At 43.3% G+C, this 23,628-nt stretch overlaps 1 protein-coding gene across 4 annotated transcripts in view; it reads right to left on the bottom strand.

The window, feature by feature from the left end:
• SSBP2 (single stranded DNA binding protein 2) overlaps positions 1-23,628 on the bottom strand; it is a 268,346-nt gene that overhangs the window by 139,429 nt on the left and 105,289 nt on the right. For all 4 annotated transcript variants that reach the window (XM_075325138.1, XM_075325139.1, XM_075325140.1 and 1 more), the window contains exons 3-4: positions 20,698-20,759; positions 15,017-15,101 (exon numbers count right to left, since the gene is read on the bottom strand). In XM_075325138.1, the coding sequence (XP_075181253.1) occupies positions 15,017-15,101; positions 20,698-20,759 (147 nt within the window). The remainder of the gene's footprint in view (positions 1-15,016; positions 15,102-20,697; positions 20,760-23,628) is intronic.

The following is a 23,628-nucleotide window of genomic DNA, read 5'->3' as shown; positions in this document are numbered from 1 at the left end:
ACCAAGCTACACAGGATGCCAACAATGTCCTACAGCTCGGTTACCATTCTGCACTCTATTCCGCTCTTGAATTCCCTGATAATCTAATATATAAAGGTGTGTGTGTGTGTGTGTGTGTGTGTGTGTGTGTGTGTTTATGTATACGTGTGTGTGTGTGTGTTTATGTATACGTGTGTGTGTGTGTGTGTGTGTGTGTGTGTGTGTGTCCGGGATTGGCATCTGCACCGTCGCCGCTACAGACACAAAATTTTGCACACTCACACTTCTGGACCTCGAGAGCATCATAGGCTATGTTGTGAGGCGAAATTTTAACCCCGCGCGTTCCAATTTACCAATCAATTTTGCCCAAATCTATATAATGGGGAAAAAGTGAAACGAAAAGTGTATCCGCACCGTAGCATTTACAATCACGAAATTTTGCACATATACCTCATAGTCGTAGACTATGTTTTGACAGGAAAATTTAACCCCGCGCTTTACAGTTACTCTCCAAAAAACATGGCTCCATTAAAGTAAATGGAGCCTGCAACTACAGGTTATTAGTAGGAGCTGTGATTGGTTGCTATAGGAACAAAAGACATTCATAGTATAAGAAGCTTATATGTGAGGTAATAAGATGTAGGTGGGGAGACGGTTAGAGAGACAGAGAGACAGACGGGGAAAGAGACAGACGGGGAAAGAGACAGACGGGGAAAGAGACAGACGGGGAAAGAGACAGACGGGGAAAGAGACAGACGGGGAAAGAGACAGACGGGGAAAGAGACAGACGGGGAAAGAGACAGACGGGGAAAGAGACAGACGGGGAAAGAGACAGACGGAGCACATTACTTGGCCAATTTAGTTAAATCTGTGTGGAATATCTGTGGTGTTGAAACATATGTTGGGAAATGCTTCTATTAGCTTAGTTTTTGCCTTTTAATAATTACATTTATATCTATTTGTTTTGTTGTTTTTGTGTGCAGATGCAGAATACATTTTTGTTAATACATTCTAAAAAAAAATTACAAAAAATTTAACTTTGTAATTAGTACTGACAAAAAAAAAATTAAATTAATAAAAAGTGACCATAGGAAAAAAAAAAAGGTATTACTGAAAACGTTATCTAGTCCAATCGGACCACCAACTTCAATTTTTTTTTTCTAGCCCACAGCCCTCCTCTCCACAGCGGCTGGGTACAGATCACAGCCCGGATGGGACTTGGAAAGGATTTACGTTAACAGGATTCTGGAGCCGATATTATCCTAATCTTCCTATGCCAAAGCGATCGTGATAATCTCTTCACATCACCTTCATCCATATCCTTTTAAAAAATATATATAAAATCTGGCAACCAAAATGAGGGCAGATGTAAAGAATGATCGAGCTTCCTGCTTCATTATTCCTGAGCCATATTGGCAATTATCTTGAAGTCCACTCAGAATGGCCTGTTTTTGTCTATGCGCTCCATAATAAAGCAGTAATTGACCATATTGGTGCAGATATCTGTGGGATTGGGCAATAGACTACTGTTTATGGGAAAACCTAAATCAGACACAAAGCATAAAGAAAATGGCTCTACTCAGAGTGATAATAACCTATAGTGAAAAATGAGTATAATGAGCCAAAAAAGCATGTAATAAAAGAAAATCCTTATTTGAACATTTGTTGTTTAAAAAAAAACTTAAAAACAGAGGAGGTCACTAACTGAAAGTCCACGGTTGTCAAGACAAAATTCTTTTATTGTTACAATATTACAAATATAGTACATAAATATTTCACAGTATCCAGGCGCATGGAAAAGAGGGATCAAAAAAAAGAAGTCCAGAAGCATTCACTCTGGAAGAAGCATTAAGCGAAACGTGCGTAGGTGTACTTCTTTGATTCCTCGGTTGTCACTCTTATCTGGGCTCACATATAGCTTTCATAGGTATTTTCTTTGTTGTTCCCCGTCCATCCTACAGCCGGTCTTTTGCATTTGCTATACGCCACCTTGGCGTCCCTTGGGAAAGATCATGTTTGTTTATGTGGCATTTATCTATTTATTAATGCTCTGATCGCTATCATTGTATTTTTCTTTATGGAGACTACAGTCTGTTAAATTTGGGAACAACCAATTCTCATTTTCCAGTTTATTTGCTCTGTCTTGTCCTCATTCTTCTTTTTTGGATGCTCATGTTTTCATTCATTCCCTACGCTGGATAAATTGTCTCTTATGGTTATTACAGCCTTTCTATATTTCTATCAATTTGTGAAGGACAATTCTTGGGTTCTTCTAGTTTTCCTGTGAATTATATTTATGTATTTATCTTTTGTACTATCTGCTATTCGCCATTTTTTTGTGCTTGTTCCACTTAGGGCAATGTCATCCTTCTGCCTCTTGTGGGCAGCAGAAGTCCAGCTCCTTTTTGTGATGTGTCTTTCCTTGGATGGGTGTATGTCTAGTGGCACCAAAAATATTTTTTCGTGTCCTATGATTATCTATAGTTTTTCTCCGGCATATATTATACCAATGAATTATATCATATGCACCATGCTTGTATTGTTAAGATTATCTTCCTTATCTACGGTATGTTCTGGACTTCTTTTTTTTATCCCTCCTCTTTTCCATGCGCATGGGTATTGTGAAATATTTATGTAATATATTTGTAATATTGGAACAATCAAAGTAATTTTGTCTTGACAACCTTGGACTTTCTGGGGCCACACGGGGATTACTGCGATCCCCTCGCATGACACTCGGCTCATGCTGGCAGTACAGCAGAGCCAAGTGTCATGCAAGTGTCCCTGCAACTGAGGTCCGACCGTGAGAGTGGATCTCAGCTGCGGGGGGCAGGCCGGCATGGAGGAGGGGAGGGAGGGATTTATCTCCCTCTCTCCTCCGTTGCCGGCTATTGCCATTCTCGCCCTGCACTCGTGGTACACCAGTGTAATGCGAGTGCAGTGCGATTTTTCTTTCACCCCATAGACTTTAATGGGTGCGAGAGAAAGTCTCACATTCCAGTCGCAGCATGCTGCGATTGTTTTCTCGGCCCGATTAGGGCTGAGAAAATAATCGCTCATGGGCGCTGACACACAGGCTAATATTGGTCAAAAAGGAATGCGATTTTTTAATCGCACTCCACTCGCACCGATTTTCATGCTGTGTGGCTTAGGCCTTAGTGACCTCCTCTCTTTTTTTTTAAACAACAAATGTTCAAATAAAGATTCTCTTTTATTACATGTTTTTTCGGCTCATTATACTCATTTTTCACTATAGGTCATTAATGTTTATGGGAGCCGCTTGACTATTTCCTGACAGATGATGTAAGGGGAGATCAAGTTCAAGCAGTTTAAATTTGTACACACAACTTGATCTTTTGCTCTTCAGGAAATTGGCCACTGCCCGAGCTGCTTGGCAGCAGCCTTCTCCTGTCTCCTATTTGAAAGCACAGGAAGGCTCGGCTGAGCCAACCGTTTAAGAGTATGGGGTGTCGGGGACTTGGAAGACAGGGGATTGTCGGCTATCCTACATCTATGGCCAGTTTTAGATTTCTTTGTACTACAAACTGAGGTTTGCCAGAAATTATGCAGAAAGGTGAAGAGGTACAACGATCTATTAAATTTCGTGCAAGGAAACAATGCAATCGTTGACCAGATCTCATATTCTTTTTCAGAAGCCACTCTCGGGGTTGCCCCCCCACCGTAAAAATAAAAAAGCCTATATTCACCTCCAATGCGGGCGCGGTTCCAGAGATTTCTGAAGCCACGTTTCCATGGCCCATGTGACACTGTTATGACACGTGAGCCCCGCTATCAAATCAGTGCCCGGTGTCTGTCTCCCCACCTTTGGACATTTGAGCAGAAAGTCAGCGAGTGCAGTGCCCACGCCCTGCACAAATGTCAGAAGGTGAGGAGACAGAAGCCGGGCGCTGATTGGTTGTGAGATCTAGGTGTCATAATGTCAAGTGGGATCCGGGAACGCGGCTTCAGACATTGCCGGATCCGTGGCCACACTGGATGGGGGTATAGGCCTATTTATTTTTACAAGGGGGGACAGGGGTGAATAAGGGGAATAAGTGGGGGTTGTCCATGTAGTGGACATCCCCTTTAATAAATAGTTTTTTCCAGAACTATTGCTTTTTTTGGACTTCAGACTCCAAATTTCCAGAACCATGTAGAAATAGTAAAGCAGACCTCAAAGAATGAGAAAAAAAATAAGAAAGTATTTTTTTGCGCAGCTTTGTTCTCCATAGGCAAACATTGAAGTCATGTTTCAGGTGTCTCCATTTCACTGTAGAGCTCTGGGCTTATATTGTGCTGTTCAGCTATATAAATTATTATGTCACAGGACGTACAGAGGGCGAGTATGATGCCACATACTTGTTTAGCTGGTCGTACACCCTCATTGCCTTACAGCAGTGTCTGACAGTCAGGTATACATAAAACAGCAAGAATCGCACCATCGTAAAAATTCAATGTTGTACAATAGGAGGTGCAGAAGTAAGAGGGGCCATATACAATAGATGGCTGTTGGCTGAAAAATACTTTGGGCGATCGTTCGGCCGCCAGTCATCCCAGCGGACACTCCCATAATCACTGCCTTGAGCTGGCTGCAATGGAGTATGGATGTGGACGCTGAACCCTATATATGTATATAAGAGGTAAACTTTACAAAAGAACTAAAGGCTAAATAATTCTGGGCTTTCAATATATGCAATAGCACAAAAAAGTACAATGTAAAGAAGTGTAAGGACACAACTACAAGGAATGGAAGGCCTCCCATATGATGAGAGGTTGAAAAACTTAGATATGTTTAGCTTAGAAAAAAGACGTCTCAGAGGAGATCTCATTTATATGTATAAATACATGTGTGGTCAATATAAAGGACTGGCACATGACTTATTTCTTCCAAAGACAATACTAAGGACCAGGGGCATAAACTGCGAGTGGAAGAAAAGCGATTCCGACAGCTAAAGAGGAAAGGGTTCTTTACAGTTAGAGCAGTCAGACTGTGGAATGCCCTACCACAAGAGGTAGTAATGGCAGATACTATAAAGGCCCCGTCACACAGAGATAAATCTTTGGCAGATCTGTGGTTGCAGTGAAATCATGGACATATTGTTCCATTTGTACACAGCCACAAATATGGCACTGATTGTCCACAATTTCACTTCAACCACAGATCTGCCACAGATTTATCTCTGTGTGTGACAGGGCCTTAAAGGGAACCTGTCATCAGAAATTTCGCCCAAAAGCTAAAAGATTCCCCCTCTGCAGCTCCTGGGCTGCATTCTAGGAAGGTCCCTGTTATTATTGTGCCCCATGTGAGACCAAAATAAAGCCTTTATAAAGTTCTACCTTTTTGTATGCAGCTTCTGTAAATCCGTCACGGGGGCGGGCTCTCTGCCGTCCGTTATTCTGCCTCCTGGTCCTGTATGCCGCCCCCATCGCTCCTTTCCATATCTGATGCACCGCCCACTGCTCCAGCCATCCCCGCGCATGCCCAGTGCCAGTCTCAGAGGACTGAGCAGTGTGACCGCTGGTGACGTGTGCGCAGGCAAGTGATTATGGACGGGACTGTGACTGTTATCAGCAAGTACCCGCCCATAATCTCGTGAGCGCGCAAACCTCTCCAGCATTCACACTGAGCTCAGTGTAGATGCTAGACTGTATGGGCTGCTTCCAGGGATGACGTCCCTTTGTCATGTGATAGTATTTTGAACACGCCCCTATCACATGACAAAGGGACGTCATCCCTGGAAGCAGCCCATACAGTCTAGCATCTACACTGAGCTCAGTGTGAATGCTGGAGAGGTTTGCGCGCTCAAGAGATTATGGCCGGGTACTTGCTGATAACAGTCACAGTCCCGTCCATAATCACTTGCCTGCGCACACGTCACCAGCGGTCAAACTGCTCAGTCCTGTGAGACTGGCACTGGGCATGCGCGGGGATGGCTGGAGCAGTGGGCGGTGCATCAGATATGGAAAGGAGCGATGGGGGCGGCATACAGGACCAGGAGGCAGAATAACGGACGGCAGAGAGCCCGCCCCCGTGACGGATTTACAGAAGCTGCATACAAAAAGGTAGAACTTTATAAAGGCTTTATTTTGGTCTCACATGGGGCACAATAATAACAGGGACCTTCCTAGAATGCAGCCCAGGAGCTGCAGAGGGGGAATCTTTTAGCTTTTGGGCGAAATTTCTGATGACAGGTTCCCTTTAACAGCTTTTAAAAAAGGGCTGGATGATTTCCTCAGTGCACACAACATTGTTGGTTATAAATGACTTCGTGACAAAATGTAGAACTGTGGAGGAAGGTTGAACTAGATGGACCTAGGTCTTTTTTCAACCTAAGTAACTATGTAACAACACTCATATGGTCACCAGGACATGAAATTGCCTACATAAGGCTGCTGTCACACTTGCATCGTTTTGTATCAGTTGCAATCCGTTGTGCAACTGATGCAGCAAAAAAAACATCCGTTGGTTTTTTTTTTGTTTTTACTGTTTTACCGGCGGCCAGCTATTGTGAACGATTAGCTGATTGTTCACCACAGCCAGCCGCCGGCCAATTAGCTGATCGTTCACAGTAGCTAGAGAGAGAGCTAGAGCGAGAGCGAGAGAGAGCTAGAGAGAGAGAGCTAGAGAGAGAGCTAGAGAGAGAGAGAGCTAGAGAAAGCTAGAGAGAGCTAGAGCGAGAGAGAGCTAGAGCGAGAGAGAGCTAGAGAGAGCTAGAGAAAGCTAGAGAGAGAGCTAGAGCGAGAGAGAGCTAGAGCAAGAGAGAGCTAGAGAGAGAGAGAGCAAGAGCGAGAGAGAGCAAGAGAGAGAGAAAGAGAGAGCGAGAGAGAGCGAGAGAGAGCGAGAGAGAGCGAGAGCGAGAGCGAGAGAGAGCGAGAGCGAGAGCGAGCTAGAGCGAGCTAGAGCGAGCTAGAGAGAGCTAGAGCGCTAGAGAGAGCGCTAGAGAGAGCGCTAGAGAGAGCGCTAGAGAGAGCGCTAGAGAGAGCGCTAGAGAGAGCGCTAGAGACAGAGAGAGATAGAGAGACAGAGAGACAGAGAGAGATAGAGAGACAGAGACATTGATTTCAATGATTAAATACAAGAGCTGTGAAAACAAAAGGATTCCAAGCTCAATAAGCATTACATGCTGCGTTCCTGCCGCTCGACGGTTAGTTGTTTCACGACTGATCCGTCATGCAGTGCATGCAACGCAAGGCCATCAGTCGCAATCCATCGCCCATTCAAGTCTATGGAGAAAAAAACGGAATCCTGCAAAATATTTTGCAGGATACCGTATTTCCTAAAGGTGACGGACTGCAACTGATGCAAAACAACGCAAGTGTGAAAGTAGCCTAAAGGGTGCTTTACGCGCTGCGATATCGCTAACGGTATATCGTTGGGGTCACGGTGTTTGTGACGCACATCCGGCGTCGTTAGCGACATCGCAGCCTGTGACAGCTAGGAGCAACGATCGCAAAAATGGCAAAAATCGTTGACACGTCGCTCCTTTTCATAATATCGTTGGTGGTACATGCCGCTGGTTGTTCCTCGTTCCTGCGGCATCACACAGACACTGCAGGAATGACGAACATCTCCTTACCTGCGTCCACCGGCAATGAGAAAGGAAGGAGGTGGGCGGGATATTCCGCCCGCTCATCTCCGCCCCTCCGCTTTTATTGGATGGCTTCCGTGTGACATCACTGTGACGCCGCACGACCCGCCCCCTTAGAAAGGAGGCGGATCGCTGGCCACAGCGTCGTCGCAGGGAAGGTAAGTCCGTGTGACGGGTGTAAGCAATGTTGTGCGCCACGGGCAGCGATTTGCCCATGACGCACAGCAGACGGGGGCGGGTACGCACGCTAGCGATATCGATATCGCAGCGTGTAAAGTGCCCTTTACACAATAGGATATGCCGACACTTACTGTCCCTGGGGGTGGCGCAGACAGGACAAAGTGATCTCAGCTCTTTTATTCTCTGAAATGGGAAGTGTCCCAAAGGACCCCAAATGATCATAAAGTTATTGTATATCCTAGAACTAATGGTGACACCGCTTTAAAAAGCACATGATAAAAACAGAGAGAAAAGTTTACTAAGTAAGTTGTCATTCAGAAAACATTAAAATTCTAGAAAGATTATATAACGGTATCCAAAAAGCAAAATCAAATGTGTGACAAAAAGAGCGAACTTTTTTTATTTTATGTTTTGTTTTTAAATAAAATAATACATATATTTTTTAATTTCGTGGAAAGGCACTTGTAAAGTGTTTTGCAGACAGTAGTGGTAACAGATGGCCACTAACTTATTTATATCCTGCTTTTTGGAGGTCAGTTTACCCAACCTTTCAATTATACCACTAGAAGCGATGAGAGCGGATATACATTTAATTAAACTTATGCATAGCAAATGAGAGATTCTTAAAGGAGACTCGACATAAAGAAGCAAGGAGCTGGTTCCGTCGAGTGCTGCACTTCACCATTGCAAGAGGCAAGTTGATAAAAACTGAATACATAGAATATTATATATATATTATACATTCACACATTTATGAAATTAAGTGATCTATACTTTACATGGGTTCTTTTGTACTGTGACTGAGTTTTTCTCCATACACAGAGCTCAGCATAAATGAGTACACCCCCTTTGAAAACTAAGATTTTAATCAATATCTCACTGAATACAAGAACAGTTTCCAAACTTTTGACAAGCCTACATTTCATGATAGAACATATTTAACCTAGAATACGAAGGTTAATAATAACTTTTCTTAGGCTAAGTTCACACATCCTGTGTTTTCAATCCGTCAGGTCCGTCAGCAACGGATCAGTCATTTTCAAGATGTCAACTGATGCAACTGATGTGTTTTTCACAGGATTCCTTTCACAGGAATCCTGTGAAAAAACGGATCAGTTGCGTCCGTTACATCCGCTGTGCGTCCGTTTTTTGACGGATCAGTCATGATCCGTCTGTGTTTGGGACAGCCCAGTGGGTGTGCCAAGCATGCTGGGCATGCTCAGTAGAGCATGACGGAATCCTGCGCTGGATTCCGTTGTAAGACGGATTACGACGGAATCCAGCACCATAGACATGCATTACAAGCTTGACGGATGGCGACGGATTCCTGCGCGGCGCGTTAATTTTGACGGCCCGAAAAACGTTACATTCTGCGTTGCTCCCCGCTCGGCGGTCAGTCAAAAACGACGGACCGCGACGCAGCGGATGCAACGCAGGGTCATCAGTCGCAATCCGTCACTAATAGAAGTCTATGGGGAAATACAGGATTCCTGCAAAATATTTTGCAGGATTCCGTAATTCCTCAAGGCTACGGATTGTGACTGATGCAAAACACAGGATGTGTGAACTTAGCCTTACAAAATCTTCAATTATATTCAATTTAATTGATGCAAAAATTAATACACCCCACATCAAAAACTACTAAATCTCGTATTTTCTACGCACCATCTTCTAGGAATGAAGTGAACTAGTTGGCCACATATTGCAACATCTATTTTTTTTCCAGACCTGTTTTACAGTCTGCTGGATGGAGAACGAGTATGACGACTTGTCTCTTCAGTATTCTCCATAGGTGTCTTGGTTGGGTCCAGATCAGGAAACACTTTGCCACTAAGTCACATTCCACCTGTTCCTCAGAAATGCAACAGAAGTGTCTTTTGGAGCATTGTCTTGTTGGAAACGTGCACGTCTACCATGGGCACAGAGTGATCTCTCAGGTAGCATCTCCTCTTTCTATGTAGAGCAGTACATCTCTGAATTCAAGATGACAACTATAAATGAAGCTCACAGACACCAGCAGCGATCATAAAGCCCACCATAAGGACATTGCCACCACTATATTTCACTGTAGGCACCATGCTTTTTCTTTGTACTCCTCATCTTTGCGGTGCCATATAGTTAAGAAGCCATCAGTTCCAAAAACATTTATCTTTGTCTCCTCACTCCAGAGTATAGACTAGCCTTCATATTTTCCAGGATGGGGTCCTGGCAAATTACAGGTTGAATTTTTTTGTGCATTGGCTTTAGGAGAGGCTTCTTGTGTGGACGACACCCAAACACGCCATCCCTCTGCAGTGTGCACTGTATTACATCAAGGGAAACACCCCGGTTTGGCTTTCTACATTTTTATTCAACTGCAGTGAACTTGCATGTTTATTTTCCTCAACCCTTCTAATCAGAAGACGCTGCTGTTTATGTGCTAATGTCTATGGTTGGCCTGGACATTTCTGTGAGATGGTTGTAGCTCCATCCTTCTTGATTTTTTTGTACCACTTTTGTTGCAGTTTTTTGACTAATAAGTAAAGCTTTGTTGATCTTGTAGTCTTCACCTTTCTTGTGTAAAGAAAATATTTTCTTTCTCAGGTCTTGTGACACTTCTCTTCCATGTGGTGCCATTGCTGATATCATGACATGAGAAGGGGTTTTCATTAAATCTCCACTGAAGCTTTTTTTTTTTTTTCTTTCTTAATTGCTCCACTGGAGTGGTGCTTTAAATGTAAGTACTCTGCTTCTGATATTACACTCACTGCCTGTCGACTTCATCTTCTGTCGCTGCCACTCTAGTCGGTTAGTGTTTCATGGAGGACGCCAGAGGTCACAACTCAATACAAGTCTATGAGAGCCTTGTTCCAGCTCTCAAAGAGATGGATTGGGAGCTATTAACTTCCAGCCAGTCATACGTTACAGTCACGAGATGGCACCGCAGAACCAGAGCGACATCGGTAAAAGCTGAAGTTGTCATAAGGGGAGTATATGGCAGGGGGCATACATTTAAAGCGCCAATCCAGCGCTGAAAAAAGAAAAAAAAAATGCTGGAGTGATGCCTAAAGTAATGCCCTTCTATAGTCAACTGTTTGCTGGACACCTGTTTAATAAGCAATTACACTTACATGTGGTTGAATGCTCCTTTGCTGCTAAGACTTTCATTGAGATGTGATCATATTTTCAACATGGTCTTGAATAAATTTGTTGGGAAAATTACATTTTTTTTTTGGGTTGTACTTATTCATGCTGAGCAATAAATAATAAAAACTGTATGTATGGTGTAAACGCAAGCAATAAAATAAAGCTGGAGTTGAGCTTTAATGAAAACCTCTTCCCATGTCATACTGTCAGCAATAGCACCACATGGAAGAGATGTGTCACAAGACCTGAGTAAGATTTTTTTTTTAAACAAGCAACGTGAAAACTAAAAGATCAATAAAGCTTTAGTTATTTTATAGATTTATTCTCATATATATATATATATATATATATATATATATATATATATATATCTACACACACAATATTTGTGTTTATTGCTCAGCATATATGTTTATATGTATATGTCTTAGCCTCCTAGTGAGATAATAGTGTGTAGCCAAGTACTGACAGTACCCAAGACACCGAGATGTTAATAATTCAGACAGTTTATGTTTCTTTTCCACCGTTTCATGATTTAGCACCAAATAGCAAAAAATAACTCCGTCTCACTTCATTCTGTAAATCACACAAAATTGTAAAATCCTTCCTGCATAAGCCAAACAAAAGCATCTGCATTAAATGAAACATATGCTCCGCACATTAATTCACTTAATCGCCACACTTATAATAAAAAAACACCGACAACAGCATTCACCGTGCGCTCCCTACTGCAAACTACACAAGTGATTCTGTCACCGAATATTATAGAGCACCTATAGGATGCCCACAGTAATGCTCTTCAGCTGATCCACGCCTCAGCTTCCCCTCAAATCTGAAGTGGAAAGCAGAAATATATTTCTTAGTAAGTAGAAGTAATAAATATCATAAGAATGCTACAGAAAACCTCTCCAGATCTGAGAACGATGCTTAGGTAAACCAACAGATTACATTTTAAGAAACACGAAATAAAGAACATGCACAAAAATATGTATATCCCGGTGTTATCATAATTTAGTCCCCGTCTTTGATCCAATTTTGTCTCATTACAATTAATACAGAGAAATATATTATTTCAATAAAATATACTAAAACCACAAATGATGTATGTGTCATGTAGTCACAATTGATGTAAAATAGTTATCCTCAATCCACCAAACACTAATGTGATTCCAACATAAAAACAGAAGGTTTGAGACGGATACAAAGTTTAGTTTTCATAGTTTGCTGCTTCAGTGTCTATAGTGGCAAATTGCATTAACTCTACATTATGAAAAGTGATCAGATGAAGAAATTCAAAGAAAGGTTCAATTGCTGTGAAAAAAAAAAAAAAAAAAAAAGCTTCAGGGTGCCCAAGAAAGTCCAGCAAGTGCTAGGACGTCTCCTAAAGAGGATTCCTTATATGGCTATTGTTAACAGCAGTACAGAGCTTGCTCAGAAATGGCAGCAGGCAGGAGTCATCACATCTGCACAAACAGTGAGGAGAAGGCTTTTGAGCCCGACATGGTATCAAGAAGGGCAAAAAAAACCCCAACAAAAACATCACAGACAGACTGACATTCTACAGGGATTGAGCTGCAGAGAAGTGTGGTAAAGTTAAAGTGAACCTTTCAGGTGTAATATGTACTCAGAGCCACAAGCAGTTCTGGGTGCATATTGCGAATCTCTGCATCTAGTAGCATAGATAAAGGGATCTTTAGAAAAAGTATTTCTAAAGATCCTTTATGATATGCTAATGAGGCCAGGGACTAGTCGCAAGAGCATTAGTTCCTCTGGCTAATCGGCCCCCTTAGCACGGAAACACGTCCCTGTGGGTGTGCTAACATGCTAATGAATGTGCAGCGTCAGAGGAAGGTCGCGCTCACCTCTCTGCTCTCATCTCAGAGTCCTCAATTTAAGCTCAGTGCGCATGATCCCGGACTTTCGGTCATGTGTACTACATGGGTGAATAAAACTAGCTTTATTAAACATGTACTGTTTACAAGTACACACTTATTCCTCTCCCAAGACACACTGCAAAAATAAGCCACAAAAATGCAACGTCACCCTTCCTCTTCTTCCCAAAAAATCCACGTACTGTGAACAGTGTTTTTACTTACAAGAAAGCCAATTTTGGATGCAGAAAAAAGCACAGCATGCTTGGTGTGAACATAAGCTTAAAGTGCACCAATCACCAGGATTTTCGTATATAACCTAAAGCCAGTGCTATACTGGCACTATCAGGCTGATCCTATACATACCTGTAGTGGTCAGCTAGGATGTTTAGGTTTTGAAATCCAAGAAAGTAAAGTTTAAAAAAATTACCAGCTTCTTGAGTGACAGCAGCTGAGGATCAGATAATATATTCATAGTTATTCCCCCTCCCCGTTAGAATTAGCATAAGCATTATAAGCATTATACAAACGATTCACTGAACCTGTGAGGTTATACCCATGTGACCTGGTATCCAGATTTGGTGGCTGAGGACCCGCCCCTTCTGGTCACATGGGTATGACCTCACCACAGGTCCTTCAACAAAGTGAATCGTTTGTATAATTATTATGCTAATTCTAACAGGGGGAGGGGATAACTATGAATATATTATCTGCTCCTCAGCTGCTGTCACTCAAGAAGCTGCTCATTTTATAAACTTTACCTTCTTGGAGTTCAAAACTTTTACATCCGAGCTGCCTACTACACGTATGTATAGAATCAGCCTGATACTGTCAGTATAGCACTGGCTTTAGCTTATATACAAGAATCCTGGTGACTAGTTCCCTTTAAGACACATTAAGTGCTTGCATGTTTGCTGGTACTACTGTAGGTACTTCAGTTTTTGTGGCAAAGTGAATGAGATTCCTTGTACCTCCTGCACGCGTCTTATTGTTTTAAGCAGCCACTAATCTGTAGCACGGCAATTCTTTCAGTGTTTTTGCAGAGTTATTCAACAATTCCAACGCATGGGAAAAACACATAATAAACAAGGCAAAAAATGCCATATTTTACGGTCCGTCTTTTCTGCCAAGAGACACTTTTGGTGGAGAAATGTCTGCAGCAAATTCTAAGGCTCTGTGCCGACGTGTGCGTATTGCATGCGGTTACGCTGCGTTCTGCACCGCAGCATAACTGCATGCGTCCTGCGTCCCCAGCACAATCTATGAAGATTGTGCATAATCCATGCGCACGTTGCGTATTAGAACTCAGCGATTTGCATGCTGCCAAATTACTGCGTTCTAAATAGCAACATGTCACTTCTTTCATGCGCTATGCATGCAGCCCCCGCTCTGTCTATGGGAGGGGCTGCATCCAGAGCGCATGAAATCGGCTTTTCATTACGGACTCTTTCTGCAGCGATTTGAAGCGCACGTGTGCTGTTCAAATCGCTGCAGAAATTTCTACAGGGACAGAACGCAACGTGGGCACATAGCCTTAATGTGTGCACATACCGTTAGGCCTCATTCACACATCGGTACTTTTGCATCAGTGTTTCTATGCCAAAGCCAGGAGTGGAAAGGACACAGAAATGTATATGGAAGATTGTCACCTGTTCTGTGTTTTTAGAGACAATCCTAGTTTTGTCATAAAAATACTGACGTGTGAATGAGGCCTGAGACCATTCATGGGGTGCGGCTTCTCATCCCTGGAGGGGATCACTCACAATTTTGGCAAAGAACACGGCCATGATTAAAGGATGGGGTTGAACGAACCATCCTCCAGGAGTAGCTTCTCCCAATGATCCGGGAGCCATAAGGTGATGAACAATGCTGGAGGACATTTCACCATGAGGTCAGTATTAGGTTTGGTGTTCCTTTACCAGCACAGACATAATGAAGATTGGGGAACAATGTGACAGCCCTGATCTGAATCAACCACAAAGTATTGACTAAAACGTCCAAAAGAATAAAAACGCCAAATTCCACTAATATTTTACCAATCACTCGATGTACCCAGCAGTCCTCACAACTGCGATCTGCTTACAATACAATCATTGCCGGCTGTATAGAGAGCAGCAGCGTGTAATGTACCCAAGTCCTGCGATGCGCAGCACTACAATGTACGACATGGTGACAACGCATCTCTGCTGCAGTAGGAGCACATCCACATGACAATGAGGACTATATCAGAATACTGAATGAACCCAGCAGTAAGACGTGCCAGCCACTTACGTAATCGTGAAAGGCCTTTGCTTCACTTGAATGTTCACAGGTTTCTCGTCTTTCTGGAGCAGCACAGTACAGATCCCAAAATACACTGAAAAACACGGAAAAGGAGGTAAAAATATCTCGATAACGTGATAATAAACATAACACCCCCTCCGCTCCAGTGAATCTCCACCTTATATTATCATTATGATTTTAAGTGAATTTATTAACATATTTTAGAAAGTGGTATTCGTCCAATTACGGGTACCGCTCTGTGGCGGGTACATGACTGGCTGCCTGAAGCCACCCCTAGGCAGTACAGAAGAGTAGCTTTAAGAACAGACCTATTAAAGGGAATGTCAGCAGCATATAATCTGACAGCAGCGTGATGTAGGGCCAGGGAGCCTGATTCCAGGGATGCATCACTTATGTTTCCTAGGCACGCTACACCTAGTCCTGTAGTGATAATCTTCTGCAGATAAAACACTAATTTTATAGAAGTAAAAACCCAGCCTAGTAAGTGACACATTGCTGAAATCAGGTCTCAGATCCTACATTGTAGAGCTCTCAAATTACATAGAAAAAAATTCAGCCGACAGATTCCCTTAAAGAAAGCAGTTGTCCAACCAGGTCCTCCAACAAGGACAGGGACCGCGACGGAGAAACCGTGCCGGAGTAAGAGAGGATGGGTATTACAATATTTGTAATTTTCTATGTCTGAAACATTTGAAAATAAAAATTAATCCTGAACAACTACTTTAAAAGAACCACACCAACATTTTTTATTTTTGTTCTTTTTTCAGCGCTGGACTGCTGCTTTTAACGAAAGGTCCTTCCCCCGGTCTCATACTTATCCTCCAGTGTCTTAACCTTCAATCGCCACCGCTCCATATTGTGACCTGCTGGCAGCTCCAGTGTTTCAAAGAGTGCATCAGAGGTCACAACTCAATACAGGTCTATGAGAACCTTGCTATGGCACTCATAGACTTGCATTGGGAGCTTGTGGCGTAACTTGACTACCAGTAAGAAGATGCGGGGACAAGGTGGTGTCGCAGGACCGGAGTGTCGCTGATTAAAGCTGAAAACACTGGTGTGTGACTATAGGACCAAGGCAGGTAACTTGGATTAAAAGCACCACTACAAGATTTTTTTTAACAAAAGTGGAGAAAAAAAAAACAAAAAAAAAAAAAAACAAAAACGATAGTCCAGTAAGAATTAGCTACATGCAATATAAAATGCAGGATGACTTCACAATTTCCTAAAGGGCTTCATCGACCATCATGATTTTCCACTCTGTTGAATGAAGTCCAGATTATTACCCTCTAGGATAGGACAGAAGCTGTAAAACGGCTACTAAAGCTGAGAACCTGAAATATTAATGATGATCCACGCATCTAGACTGTTTGTTCTTTGCTTGTTGGAGCCGGGGCGCTCAGACACACACGGCTGAAGATGATTAATAGTAATTCTTGTGAGACTCCATAAAAGCTTTACATGCACTTATTGGTGGGTCTTCTGATTTTGGATGCACTTGCAGATATGGCAATCAATGAGTATTGAGAGAAGGCACTATGGTGATGACTCATGTGCCGCTGTGTGACTAGGCCCAGACCGGACCAGTGTCAGAGTTGTAATGCAACAGGCGACTTAGGCTGCTTTCACACTCCGTTTTTTTAACATCCGTCATGAACTTTTTTTAACGCAAAAACGGATGCAGTGCAAATGCGTTTTCATTTCAATGCATTTGCAATGGACTCGCGTCAACATGCGTTCACCTGCGTTTGCGTGCGTTATAGTGAGGATCCAGCGACTTGCAGTTTTTTAACTTTTTTAAAAAAAACGCTACTTGTAGCGTTTTTGAGCTGCGTCCAAATACTGCAAATTGCTGGATCCTGATTAAACAGCATGCGAACGCATGTGAACGCTGGAATGCTGATAGACCGGATCCTGCTTGCTCTACTGAGCATGCCCAGAAACCAGCCTCGCATGATCAGTCTCCCTCTCCCCATCCCCCCCCCCCCCCCTCCCCATCCCCCTCCCCCTCCCCCTCCCCCTCCCCCTCTCCCTCTCCCTCTCCCTCTCCCTCTCCCTCTCCCTCTCCCTCTCCCTCTCCCTCTCCACTGCCTGAGAGAGGAGGACGCTCGTAACCAAGGTAAACATCGGGTAACCGTTTCTTAGTTACCCGATGTTTACCTTGGTTACGTGTGCAGGGAGCCCGGCTCCTAGCAGCTGCAGACGCTCACAACCAATGTAAATATCGGGTACCAAGCAAGTTACCAGATGTTTACCTTGGTTACGAGCCTCCACAGCTGTCAGATGTCGGCTTCCAGTCTTTCACGTTCAGATCCCCTCACTCCCGATCACATGACTCCAATGCCCGCCCATAAACTTCAAGTGACAGGATCCTGCAAAATAACACGTGTTTGCATGCGATTTTCTTTGCAAAAACAGGATCCGCTTTTGCAGCAAAAAACGTTCATGACGCATGCTAAAAAAACGTAGCGTGAAAGCAGCCTTACTGATTCGTTTTCTAGTGCTGAAAAGAGCGTAATCTAAGTTTGGCAACAATCCAGAATAGTCTAGAACACGGAGATTAGTAATATCTGAGAAATACCTTTTCCTGGGACAACCCTGAAGATCTGACACGTATATACAATGTACAGGAGTCAGTGTACAGCTTGTATAATGGTGTCAATTTGGTGTCCTCTAAATAACTCAACACAGTCATTAATGTCTAAACCACTGGCAAAGAGCGTCAGTACATTCCTAAATGAAAATAGCCAAATTGTGCCCAAAGTGTCAATATTATGTGTGTCTACCATTATTTTCAAGCACTGCCTTAAAGGGAACCTGTCACCAGTTTTTTCCCTTATAAGCTGCGGCCACCACCACCACCGGGCTCTTATATACAACATTCCAGAATACTGTATATAAGAGTCCAGGCCGCTGTGTAGAACGTAAAAATAAAACTACTCACCTAGTGAGCGGTCTGGTCTGATGGGTGTCGCTGCTCTCGGTCCAGCACCTCCTCCATCTTGTGTGATCGCTGTCCTCCTGTCCAGCCCTGTGTGCATGACATGTCCTAATTCATTCATACAGAGTCCTCCTTTGCGCTCCTGCGTAGGCGCACTTTGATCTGCCCAGCGGAGGGTAGCTCAAAGTACTATACACAGCCTATGCGCACAGTCTTTCACCTTTCTTCGCGCCTGCGCATTACAGTACTTTGCTCTGCCCTCAGCCAGGTAGATCAAAGTGCACATGTGCAGTAGCGCAATCGAGGCCTCTGTGTGAATGAAGTAGGACACGTCATGCACACAAAGCTGGCAGGAGGATGGCGATCGCACAAGATGGAGGAGGTACTGGTCCGAGAATAGCGACACTGGACCGCACTCTAGGTGAGTATTATAAAAGTGTTTTTTACTTTCTACAGAGCAGCATAGGCTCTTATACACAGTATTTTAGAATACTGTGTATAACAGCTTAATGGTTGTGGCCGCAGCTCATAAGGGGAAAACCTGGGGACAGGTTCCCTTTAACTCTCTTGGGCACGGAGTTCACTACAGCTTCACAGAAGCCACTGAAATCCTCTTCCATCCTCCATGACAACATCATAGAGCTGGTGGATGTTAAGAGATCTTGCACTCCTCCACCTTGCGTTTGAGAGTAACCCACAGATGCTCAATAGGGTTTAGATCTGAAGACATTCTCATCCAGTCCAGCACCTTTACCCTTAGTTTCTTTAGCAATGCAGTGGTCGTCTTAGAGATGTGTTTGGGGTTGTTATGTTGGAATACTGCCCTGCGGCTCCATTTCCAAAGGGAGGGGATCATGCTCTCCCTCAGTAGTCACAGTACCTGTTGGCATTCAAGATTACCTCAATGAACTGTACTTCCCACAACAGGCAGCAGTCACGCAGCCACAAACCATGATCCACCCACCACCATGGTTGACTGTAGGTAAGATACCCTTGTGTCTTTACTCCTCACCTGGTTGCTGCCACACACACTTGAAACCATAATAAGTTTATCTGTCTCATCAGACCACAGGACATGGTTCCAGTAATCGATGACCTTAGTTTACTTGTCTTCAGCAAACTGTTTGCAACCCTTATTGTGTATCAACTTTAGAAGAGGCTTCCTTCTGGGATGCAGACCAATGTGATGCAGTGTGCGGCATATGGTCCGAGCATTAGCAGCCCCCCCCCCCCTGTAACCTCTGCAGCAATGTTGGCAGCACGCCTACATCTATTTTGAAAAGACAATCTCTGGATATGACGCGGAGCACGTGCACTCAACTTCTTTGGTAGACCATGGTGAGACCTGTTCTGAGTGGAGCCTGTCTTGTTAATCTGCTATATGGTCTTGGCTACCGTGCTGCAGCTCAGTTTCAGGATGTTGGCAATCTTCTTATAGCCTCGGCCATCTTCATGTAAACCAACAACTATTTTTTTCAGATCTTCAAAGAATTCTTTGCCATGAGGTGCCATGTTGAACTTCCAGTGACCAGTATAAGAGCGTGTATGAGCAAGAACACCTAATTTTCCAAACCTGCTCCCCATTCACACCTGCGACCCTTGTAACACTAATGAGTCACATGAGGGGAAAAAAAAAAAAAAAAAAAAAAAAAAAAAAAAAAAATCGCTAATTGGGCTTTACACGCAACAACATCGCTAACGAGCTGTCATTGGGGGTCACGGAATTCGTGATGCACATCCGGCCTAGTTAGCGACGTTGTTGCGCGTAACACATACGAGCGACCGCTAACGATGTAAAATACTCACCAAATCGTTGATACGTCGTCCATATCCCAAATATCGTTCCTTGTTCTGGACGCAGGTTGTTCGTTTTTCCTGAGGGATTACATCACTACATGTTACACCCCAGGAACGACGAACAACACCGTACCTGCGTCTTCCGGCAACGAGGTTGGCGTGACTTTCCTGTGGCTGCTCTCCGCCCCTATTGGACGCCTGCCGTGTGACGTCGCTGTGACGCCGCACGAACCGCCCCCTTAGAAAAAGGTTGTTCGCCGGCCACAGCGACGTTGTTAGGAAGGTATGTGTGACGCGTACTAGCGATATTGTGCGCCACGGGCAGCGATTTGCCCATGACGCACAAACGACGGGGGCGGGTGCTTTCATGTGTGCGTGTAAAGCAGCCTTTAGGGGTGTACTCCCTTTTGTTGCCAGCAGTTTAGACATTAATGGATGTGTGTTGACTTATTTAGAGGGCACCAAATTCACACTGTTATAATAAGGGTTTTTTTTATTTTTTTTGTTTTTTTAACATGACAGTCTATGGAAAACAGATGTATTAACCAATTGCTATTTAGCCATCCGTTTTTCTTTCATCTGTAAAGGATTCATTTTTTTCTTACTGGATCAGTTTCAAATGGAAGATAAATAGCGATCTGGTAATGGATCAGTTTTTCATAGACTCCAATGTTGAAAAAGCGGACAAAAGTTGGGTTTGCACAATTTTTTGGCCAATGGATTGCTGCTGAATCCGCTAACGGATGATTAGTGGTCATGTGAACATTGCCCAAGCCCTATCTACCATATTCCGAAGCACTAATTAGGTTGTGCTCTTGGGGCATTTTTTTTTATAAATTTAGGGGTTTTTTTGCATTTTTACTTGTAAATTACTATTTTATCAAACAATTCATTACAAACCATCAAAGCATAGACAGAACGTCAGTCAACTTACCACCACCAAGAGTGCAGGAATCCTGGGGGCTCGCCCAATGTGATATTTTTCTCCCATCTTATCTGGAATGAATGAAGAAGACGTGTACACGTTATATATTGCTTTTATATTTTTATATCTATATTATATATATATATATATGCACATACATATACACTACACACATACACACAGTAACGATGATATCACAGATATCACACTTTCAAGATTAAACCAGCAGAAAAAAAAAAGAAGTTGACCTCTTCTCGGATCCGAAGTAATTTTTTTTATTTTAACTTCAGCCATAAATTAAGCGCTTTTGACAATTTTAAACCCAATTGGCGACATCTGCATTTGTCAGTCTGAGGCCATCAATATCCTACGTGGTTGGGACCAGAACCAAATAGCTGGTGATTGTAGGCACAAAACAGCATGAAAACAGAGTAACACCACATACTCATTCATCCCCAGAGCCCAGAAAACACATTGAGCTACATATAGCTGTGGCCAAAGCGGACAGACATGGACAGCAGGACACTGGCAGTAATGACTATGAGGGATCATATAAAGTCTAATGGGCTGCTCTCTACAGCTTCCTTCTAGTCCCGTGTAAATTGGTAGAAATAAAAGCCTTCTTTGGAAAGGAAGCCCGAGACCTGATTCGTGCTGCCCATAGTCCGGCCAGAATCAAGAAGAATCCCATTCTGTCATTTCAGGCAGAAATTTTTTACTGCGCAATCAATGCAGCCAGCTGAGGAGCACCCGGCTCGGGCAACTAGCCCAAAGATCTCCCCAGCTCGCTCCTTTTGAGTAACAGGTCTCTCCCTACTTGTATGTATAGGGACGGTAGTAGCTGGAAAAACACAAAACAGTGCAAATAGGGTCTTCTCTTTGAAAAAAAGCTAAAGGTGTAACTGTGGAATTGCTTAAGTCACAACCACCACAAATCACATGTAGATTACAGCTGTGCAGTCCTCAAAGCAGCATGAAACAGGTAGGAGATGAAAAGGTTAAAATGACCACGCCACCGTGGACAAATACAGTGGAACTAGGATGGCTTGATCGTGATTTATTCAACACGTTTTGGAAAAAACGGTTCAGGAAAAGCACAAAAGTATACTTTTGTGATTTTCCTGAAGAAGGAGACTGATTTCTCTGAAACGCGTTGCAGTCACGATCAAGTCCTCCTAGTTCCACTGTATTTGTATGTATAGTGAGAGACCTGTGAATCTCCGGGACTGGGGCGGGAAGAAGCCATTGGGGAATGGCTTCTGGGGCTACTCACTGAAGAAGACTGTTCTCGGGCCGGCTATTACATGTACGGTTCCTCTGAAAAGTAGCATTTCAGAGCAAAATATAACTGCCTGAAATCACAGACCCAGTGATGAATAAATGCTGCTCCTGCTCCATGCAGCTTCAATCTGCGGTCAGGCACCATTCTCAAATAAAACCTGTATTATTACTATTATCATATCTGTAGATGTGACAGTAATAATCTCAATGTTCTGGATTAGTCTATACTTTTACATCGACTTCCTTATGTTATGGTTTTTCAATAAACCTTTGTCTTCTTCTTGGCCATCCCAAGAATTTCTGTATTATTATAACAACATTTTAGAGTCACAAAGTAAATATTTCCATTATATAGGTTAATAAAGTTCAACCATTCGCATACTCGTCAGACGCGGAGGACAAAGCAGCACCAAAACGTGGCTGAGTGTAGGCAATTTGGTCTGTTTTGAGTAATATATTCTCGCATTAGAATATCAATAGGCTAGGTCATCTCTTTATGATCAGCAGGGCTGGAAGCCTCCTGGAAATGAGGTGGTAACATCACTGATGTAAGTGGTCCCTTCAGTCTCTGTACAGGAATCTCAATTATCCCGAAAATGCTGATTTCCTAAACCAGTTTCCCCAACTCCATTACTCGAGCCACCAACAGTGCGTGATTTCAGGATTTCTTTAGTATTGCATAGGGAATAATTTAATCACTTGTGCAGGTCATGATTCCAACACCTGTTCAATGCTAAGGGGATCCAGAAAACATACAGTGCTGGTGTCTCGAGGACTGGAGTTGGGACCCCTTATCCACCTTTATAGGTCGCTCCAATCCCATCACAGAATAAATACCGATACATCCGCATGTGGGTGTTCGTTAAAGGGTTGTTCCCAAAACTGCAAGTTATACCCTATTGAGTATCTGACTACCAGGATTCCCAGTATTGATGAGAACAGTACTTAGGATCTAAGTGAATCGGGCTCGGGTTGCATACAGCAGAAGTGTGCATGCTCAACCTCTGTTCTATTCAACATATATGAGACAGACTGATGAAGTGAAAAAAAACTCCAAAAAATGCTTTGCTATCTTTGGCAGTCCCAAAAACAAGGAACAGAGCTGAGAAACTGAGTGGAGATGTGCATGCTTAAAACGTTGAGGCTCTGCAAGAACTCTGTTGCCATAGTTTAGACACCAATTCTAGGGATCACAGACCCCCCAGTGATTAGTAAATTCGCCCAATCTTATGGGTAGAGTATACGTTTGTAATTCTTGGAATACCCCTTTAATCAGCTAAATTACTAGGGTTGGAAATTTTTCCATACCTCCTATAGAGATGATTGCACAAGCATGACCGCTTCTTCATATAATCCCCGGCCTCCGTGCTGCGGCAGCATTACTGGGCACATAGCGAGTCAGGGAACACTATTCTTCAGACAGTTGAATCTCAGAAGAGTTAAAGGGAACCTGTCACCGGATGTTTATAATACTCACTCAACGGTCAGGGCAGAGCAGACTGGTCGGATGAGGGTCTCCATTCCCCGGGTCTGCGCCTCCTCTTTCGGCCATCTTTGTTCTCCTTTTGAAGCTAGTGTAAATGACGTGTTTTACGTCATACACACTAGCCAACATTGAGGTCCCGAACAGATGCACTTTGATCTGCCTTGAGTGGGGCA

The sequence above is a fragment of the Anomaloglossus baeobatrachus genome, chromosome 1 (genome assembly GCF_048569485.1).
Source record: "Anomaloglossus baeobatrachus isolate aAnoBae1 chromosome 1, aAnoBae1.hap1, whole genome shotgun sequence".
Classification (NCBI taxonomy): Eukaryota; Metazoa; Chordata; class Amphibia; order Anura; family Aromobatidae; genus Anomaloglossus; species Anomaloglossus baeobatrachus.
The sequence above is the reverse complement of the archived record's forward strand: the minus strand, read 5'-3'. Positions and strand labels throughout refer to the sequence as shown.